This window comes from Apodemus sylvaticus, chromosome 12, assembly GCF_947179515.1.
Source record: "Apodemus sylvaticus chromosome 12, mApoSyl1.1, whole genome shotgun sequence".
Lineage (NCBI taxonomy): Eukaryota > Metazoa > Chordata > Mammalia > Rodentia > Muridae > Apodemus > Apodemus sylvaticus.
This window is the reverse complement of record NC_067483.1, coordinates 43,045,464-43,053,101: the sequence shown is the minus strand read 5'-3', so window position 1 is coordinate 43,053,101 and position 7,638 is coordinate 43,045,464. Positions and strand designations below refer to the sequence as shown.

Below are 7,638 nucleotides of genomic sequence, written 5' to 3'. Positions count from 1 at the left end.
TTTGGCTAAGGGTACAGTCCATCATCATGGACAAGACAAGCCTGCAGGAACCGGAAGCAGCTTCTCATTCATTCCCCGGTCAAGAGCAGAGAACAATGAATTAATGCAAGCATGTCAGGTCACTTTCCCCATCTTCTACAGTTCAGAGGCCTCTGCCCGGGGAAGAGTGTCTCAGCTAATGCAGTCAGGACAGCCCCACACTGAGGTGCCCAAGGGCCAGCCTGTCCCAAACAATCCCTCAGTGAGACTCCCTTCCCAGGTGACTCTAGATGTGTCAACCTGTCTATTAAAACTATCACAGCTGGGCGGTGGTGGCGCACGCCTGTAATCCCAGCACTCTGGGAGGCAGAGGCAGGAAGATTTCTGAGTTCGAGGCCAGCCTGGTCTACAGAGTGAGTTCCAGGACAGCCAGGGCTATACAGAGAAACCCTGTCTGGAAAAAACCAGATCCAAACAAACAAACAAACAAACAAACAAACAAATGAAAAAGAACAACTAACCATTACATTACATTGTTAAGCAGATTGGACAACTGTAATATATACACCAAAAGGCATGTGAACATATTGTAAACACTGGGAACCACTCATCGTTAACAACAGTTACTATGGAAACCAGTGCTGGTAGACATACTTTTAAACACGTCATGTTTCAAGGACTGTGATACTTGTACACCGGCATCTGCTTGTACCGGGTATGATTTTATTCAACATAGAGTTTCTCTGTGTAGCCCTGGCTGTCCTGAAGCTTGCTCTGTAGACCAGGCTGGCCTCGAGCTCTGAGATCTGCCTGCATCTGCCTCCCGAGTGCTGGGACTAAAGGCGTGCGCCACTGCCTTTGCTGGATTCTTCTTTATGTAACAAGGTTTTGCATCTCATTACAGAAGGGCAGACTAACATTTGATTATCATCTGCTACTGGGCAGGAGCCATCCTTCCTCTCTGTCACCAAGTGCCCACAGACATAGTCCGTGAAGCGGTGGGACTTTTCCTTCTGCAGATGGGGAACCAGGAAGGAAGTAGCGAGCACCTTGTTTAAGGTGGTGTAGTTACTCACCAGCCTGGCCTGCGCTACAGCTTCCAGTGTGTAAAACGCATCTCCAAGCAGAGAACTCAGAAGTAAAGGTGTTCCATGTTCAGCCAACCCAGAGGGCCGGACGGCGTTCGGGAGGAGGGAGGAGGGGCTGTGTGGTAACTCAGTGACAGCACCTGGATTCAGTCCCCAGCTCTAGAAGGGAACAAGCAAGAAAAGCGACACAGCAGCCACAGTGATCTTAGCCTGGACTTAATGTTTCCTATTTATTTGATAGGTATTAGCCAGGCAGAGCCACTGTGACATTTTTTAAATCTGGAGTAAAGTGAATGAAAACAATTCAGTAATATATATATTTATAAATAAATAATTAAAAAAATTAGGCGGCAATTCTGAAGCTTATAAGATTTATTAAAGGCACTCTCTTTACAACACTTCTCAGTGCACATGATTCTGACAGCCACACAGTTTACACCAGCCACTCGAAGACGTACAACAAATTATTTAGCATAAATATAAATAAGCTTACAAGCATACCCACAACATTTTTGAGGACATGAGTTTGAAAGATAAGATACTAGCTGGGTGTGGGCTTGGGTTTGGGGGACTGTAACCCCAGCATTCAGGAAGCAGAGGCGGGGACACACTGCACTGCTCAGCTGGACCAGGTCTAAGAGCAAGAAAAAAACCAAGGGAGAAGAGACGGAGAAGCTAAAATTAGCTACTGCACGGCAAGGTGAAAACTGCCACGCTGGTGCTCCAGCGAGCTCACGGAGAGCTCACGGAAGAACCCTGTGTGTGCTTCTCGGCTTACGAACTGGGGACAGAAGTGCGACTTCCAGAGCACTGAGTGCGACAGAGTGAACCTCAGAGAGGAAACCTGGCGGCGAACAAGTCCTCTCCGCTGCCACAAGTCAGACAGGATGGGGCACTCAGGTTGGCTGGTACTGTGCCACTTCAAAGCTCCCAGAGGCCACAAGGGATGGACCACCACAGCTGGGCTGCCCACCCGAGGGAGAACTGCTCTCCAGTCTCTCCCCGTAGAGAAAACAACAGGTGTATTCAAGCAACCTCGCCGAGCTACACTGAATGTACAGGCGGCATCTACAAGTCAAAAGCTACCACTCCTCCAGAATCTGCCCAGGTCACCCAGGCTAAGATACTAAATATCTTTCAAATTACACATAGTCTTGAGGTAAAACATATTAAACTATGTCCTTAAGTTAAACCCTAAAATAGGATATTATCTTTATTACTTGATTGTAGATGAAGGGTTTTTCAAGCTATGAAATATAAAAAGAATCTTTAATCTCCATCAAACAACATGTAAACCAGTTACCCTTTAGCAGAACAAGCACTACGGAAAGGGGCCAGCCTCTGATCTCCCAAGTGGTTCTGGTCACATTCTACTACTACTTTTAAATTTTATAAATGAAGCAACCATTAGGGAACACAGAAAACACAGTAAGCGATGATGCTATCTGGTCATATTATTAATATGCAATTATATTATCTTTTTATGTACAGTTTGAAAAGAAACAAATTACATATATATTATTGAAGATGGCAAACAGTTGATCCTCGGACAAAGAGTTTTGGTTTTAGGAAGCTGCCTTGGTTAAACCTGTGTTGAGAATTTCACCATAAACTTAATCCATACGCTGTATTTGCAGGAGAGAATGCACAACCCAAAGTAACAGACAGTTATTTTCTCATGAGTGGGAATCTGAACAATCTACAAACAGACCAATGAACCAGCTAGAGACAGTGTATCACTGCTAAAGGTTAGCATTTAAAATTTTAGGCAATGAGAAACTAGGGTCACAGTCACTATCTTAGTCCTGAGACTGTAATTTCATTCTGATGCCAATATTCCAACATTTTTAAACGATAAGTCTTTGTTTAAAAAAATCATCTGCTTATACAATTCTGAGCATCCACCGAGGCATTTTGAAGCCAGGACTCGGCACTGTTCGCACTTTCTACACCCAGCAAGAGGCTACACATAGACGCGGACTTGAAGTATTTACCATTCCTTTTTATGTTCCCCTGCCTGAGGAACAGTGTCACCAAGTGTCCTTTTTGGTCATGGGTGGTCACCAAGTACCTGCACGATGGTTTCATACCCACTGAATCCTGTTGGGGGCGCAGTCCCCAGGGGACACTGCTGGGGCTGCGTCTTCGTGCAGTTCGTGCAGTTCCTGCAGTTCCTGAGCTGCCGGTCTCGGCTCGCTTCTACTGCACTCAGCCCCGCCTGACTGGTGCTGCTCTTCCTTGCTATTCGCAGAACAAGAGTCCCAGGCTTTCAATAAGCCGGGGCTTTCTTCACGTTCAAAACATCGGAGGAGTGACTGAGCTAGAGATTCTAGTTCCTCACAGTCGGCACGAGGGGCTTCACTTCCACAGCTGCCAGCAGAGGCAGAGAGCGCGCCGAAGTCCCCATGAAGCTTGCGAGCCAGGCTGCAGATAGTGTCAGCACAGCTTCTGAGACAGTGCAAGTCACTGGGGTGCCCTGTGCGACAGGGAAAGGAGGACGTGGGTTACCAGTTCCAGGTGTCAGCATGTGTTAGCACAGGGCTCCAGAGGTCTCTTAAGTAAAAGGGACCCTACACCACGACTCCAACCCACTGGAGGTTATTCCGCTAAGCGCCTCTCTGGTCGCATCCCTGACTCTGCGGTCTGAGGTGCTGACGTGTGGGCGGCAGCAGCCCGAGCGCCTACACTGGTAGCTAAGCACACTGGCGTCGTGCTGCGCGGGCTGCAGTCACAGCTCAGGCCAGGAGGGGAAGGGAGGACGTCGGAGCCCCGGGATTATAGGGGCCCAACCACAGATCCCAGTGGGCTGCCTACCTCTCAGCGCAGATACAGTCATCTCCACGGTTTGTTGCAAGCAAGACTTCAGCTTCAAGAATTCTGACGCAAAGGTTAACATCTTGGAGCCTTGTTGTCTAGAACCTTCTTGTACTTGAGTCCTGAAGCTTTTCTGTATAAACAAAATTAATATGTAAAAAGAATATATACATATGACTAAATGGCAATAAACTTAGGTCAAAATGATTTTAACTGTCCAGAACTTTATCATTAGTTTATGTTCTATACAATGAAACTACATCAATAACAAATTATACTGAAACATTTAAATTCCACACAAGTACATAACTTCATTTCTATAGGCAAGATCAAAATACAAAATTAACAATGATTCTTTTAAAAAGTAGTAAGGACTTAATCTTAATTAAAACTACAGCCCTAATGTCCTAGCACCTAAAAATGGAATGACATAGTACCACAGTATCCAAAGCCATAAAAGGCTAACATTTAATTTCAAAGAATTCAACTTCACAGTATTTATTTAAATATTTTCTTAAATACTTCAGCTGTAGGTATTACTCTCCTTTTCAGCACACTAGTTTTATACTCCACCTATCTTTTTCAATAAAGTGACATAAGAATACTTTAATTCGCCTCTATTTGACACTGTTTGAGCACATTAGCGTTAAATGTGTTTCTTAGCTTGGAACAACCACAGTCAGAAATGAGCTGGCAGCTCCTACACCAGTGACTAAGGAACAGAGGCTGCCTTAGCAAGCCCCAGTAGAAAATAGCGTGCTCGGTTTGCATGCACAGCAGAGCGGTCTCCAGCTGGGGCTGCGAAGGGGAATAGAATATCTACAATGATCCGAACTTGGCGATAAACAATAAACAATCTGAAGCTCCTCCTACCGTCCTCCATGTAGTGAAGGCATTTTCAAGAGCGCCCACCAGACCCACAGCGTTAGCTTTCATCTGCTTGGCGACCTACAGAAATGTTAAGATACTTCATGATACAAGTGATCACCAAGGAACACACAGCTTTTAGGCTCGTGTAAGACCAGACAGGGAGCTCTGGTCTGGAATCCAGAAGAGATAGAAGTCCGTAAGACAGCTTGAGGGGTCTTCAAACCACAAAAATGGAATTCCTTCCGAATAAACGACACACTGATTTCCATATAGAAAAGCTGGGCTAGGCTCAGCAGCGCAAGCCTGGACCTAACGTCGACCCCGGGGAATTGGCTCCACCAAGTTGTGTTCTGACGTCCACATATGTTACGTGACACATAGGTCTCCAGACGCACACATACACCAATAATAAACTATAAATATAAGGGAGGATATACTCTGATGTCTAACTATCACAATATTTGCCTTTTATTTAAATACTTATAGGTATGAAACTTCTCTCAGAAGAAATCGAGGGTTGGAATTATCAAACAAATATGTGAGGCTTTGAGAAAGTTACAAATGTTATGTGCTTCTGAGCTGTGATCTTTTGCTGCACGCGGTATCTCCCATCTTAGCACTGACAATCAGATCCAGATGGGGACTCCTAGCTCTCAGAGGGTGCCAGTCTTAAACTAAATCAGGAGAGCAGCCTTTGCCGGGCCACTGCTCGCTGCTGCCCCCTCAGGTGGAGGCAAGGCTCTGCAAGGGGGTTCTGTTGGGTGCCTAATTGGCTTTAGTCACTAAGCCCTTGTCTAGGTCGGCTCAGACTTGCTGTTACAGAAACAAGAAGTAGGCCAGGGTGGCTCACCTCTAATCCCAGCTCTCAGGAGTGAGAGGCGCAAGAACTACTCTACTGTAAGCTTCAACCAAGCCAGACAACAAAGCAAGTTCCAGCCACACTAGCTCTGTGCAGTAAGCTTCACCCTCAGAGAGAAGAAAAGTACGCTTAACTTCTTTACTTCATGAGCAGCTTTAAAATTATAATTTCAGTGGCCTCTATGAGCCTATAATGCAATCCTGATTGCATTTATTTTTTATGTGTGGGTGTGTGTGTGTGTGTGTGTGAATGGTGTGTGGTGTGTGTATAGTGTGTATGTGTGGTATGTGTGTGGTACATGGTATGTGTGTGTATATGTGGTATGTCATGGTATATGTGGTTTGTGTGTATGTGTGTGGTGTGTGGTGTGTGTGGTGTATGATCCTCTGGAGCTGGGGTTACAGGTGGTTGTGAGCTGCCTGACACGGGTGCTGAGTGAGATTCCACCCCCCAGTCCTGGGAAGAGCAGTAAAGTCCTCACCTGCTGAGTCACCGCTCCAGCTCCCACCATAGGCTCTTATGACTTTAAGTGGAAGACTATAATCAGAAAGAATCCAGCTGAGATGGCTCAGTCGGCAGAGCTCTTGCCATGAACCGTGAGAGCCCAAGTTCAATCCCCACCATGCTCAGCATGGGGAGGGGAAGAGAGGACTCCAGGGCTTGCTGGCCAAGCCAGCCTAGACTAGCTGAGATACCAGTGAGAGATACTGTCTCAAATACCGAGGTGGGAAGTTCTAGAGGAACAACATCTAAGGTTGACCTCTGACCACTCCCCAACACGTACATAGTCAAACACAACATGGAGAGATGGACAGAAAAAATGGAAAAAGAATACAATGAATAAAATCCCACCATATAACAAACTACAACATCAGACCACAGAATGACAAAAGGAAAGAGAACAGAGTCTATGTGAAGAATCCTCTTTTATTTCCTTTTATTTATGTGGTGCATGTGTATAAGGTATGTGTATGTATGAGGTATGTGTATATGTGCTATGTGTGTGGTGTATGTATATGTGTGTGTGTATAAGGTGTGTGGGTATGTGTATGTGTGGGGTATATGCTATGTGTGGGGTGTGTGTATGTGGTGCGCGCGCTTGCGCGCGCGCGCGTGTGTGTGTGTGTGTGTGGTGTATGTGTATATGTGGTATGTGTATGTGGTGTGCATATGGTGGGTCTGTATGAGGTATGTATATGAGTATGTTTGTGTTTGTGTGGGTATGTGTGTGTGTGGGGTGCGTGTATATGGCATATATGTGGTGTGTGTGTGTGTGTGTAACAAAGCTATCACACACACCTGCTTTAACATTAGGATGAACATCTCTCTCTGCCATTTTGTCTCCATTCGTCACTGTCTGATTGCACACTCTGAACTTGCTGCCAGCAGAAGTTTCACTGACAGAACTCCAGCACCAGATACAGGATATTAGTGATGACTGGGCAGCTCCTGAGCATAGCCAGTCTCAGTGTCAGCAGTGCTTTGCCTGTGACCTAGCAGCTCAGTGCATCCCTCTCCTCAAAGCCCCACTCCAGAGCCTGAATCAGCCTCACGTCCCCTGCAACAGCACAGGACCCATAGATTTTGATTTAGTGACAGTACGGACTCCTTTGGTTTGGTTCATCTTTCAAAATGGATGAACAAAAATATACAAGCAAGGGAGGCAGACACATTCTGAGAACGCAGCACGTAAAGCAGGACGGGCAATTCAGCATCTGCCAGCTACTGTTCCGAGTATTTATTTTTATTGAAAAATTTTAAAAATGTTATATGTATGGGGATTTTGCCTGTACATATATATGTACCACATATGTAGCTGCTATCCTCAGAGGGTAGCACAGGGTGTGGGATCCCCTGATACTGGAGTTACAGTCAGACTGCTGTGAGCTGCCATGGGGTGTTGGGAACTGAGCCTGGGTCCTCTGTGAGCTGCTCTGTGGTGTTGGGAACTGAGCCTGGGTCCTCTGTGAGCTGCTCTGTGGTGTTGGGAACTGAGCCTGGGTCCTCTGTGAGCTGCTCTGTGGTGTT

The 7,638-nt window shown here is 46.0% G+C and overlaps 1 protein-coding gene across 2 annotated transcripts in view; it reads right to left on the bottom strand.

The window, feature by feature from the left end:
• Positions 1-1,421: 1,421 nt before the first annotated feature.
• Kif14 (kinesin family member 14) overlaps positions 1,422-7,638 on the bottom strand; it is a 61,770-nt gene continuing 55,553 nt past the window's right edge. For both annotated transcript variants that reach the window (XM_052200002.1, XM_052200001.1), the window contains exons 28-30: positions 4,755-4,829; positions 3,882-4,014; positions 1,422-3,543 (exon numbers count right to left, since the gene is read on the bottom strand). In XM_052200002.1, the coding sequence (XP_052055962.1) occupies positions 3,152-3,543; positions 3,882-4,014; positions 4,755-4,829 (600 nt within the window). In that variant the 3' untranslated portion in view covers positions 1,422-3,151. The remainder of the gene's footprint in view (positions 3,544-3,881; positions 4,015-4,754; positions 4,830-7,638) is intronic.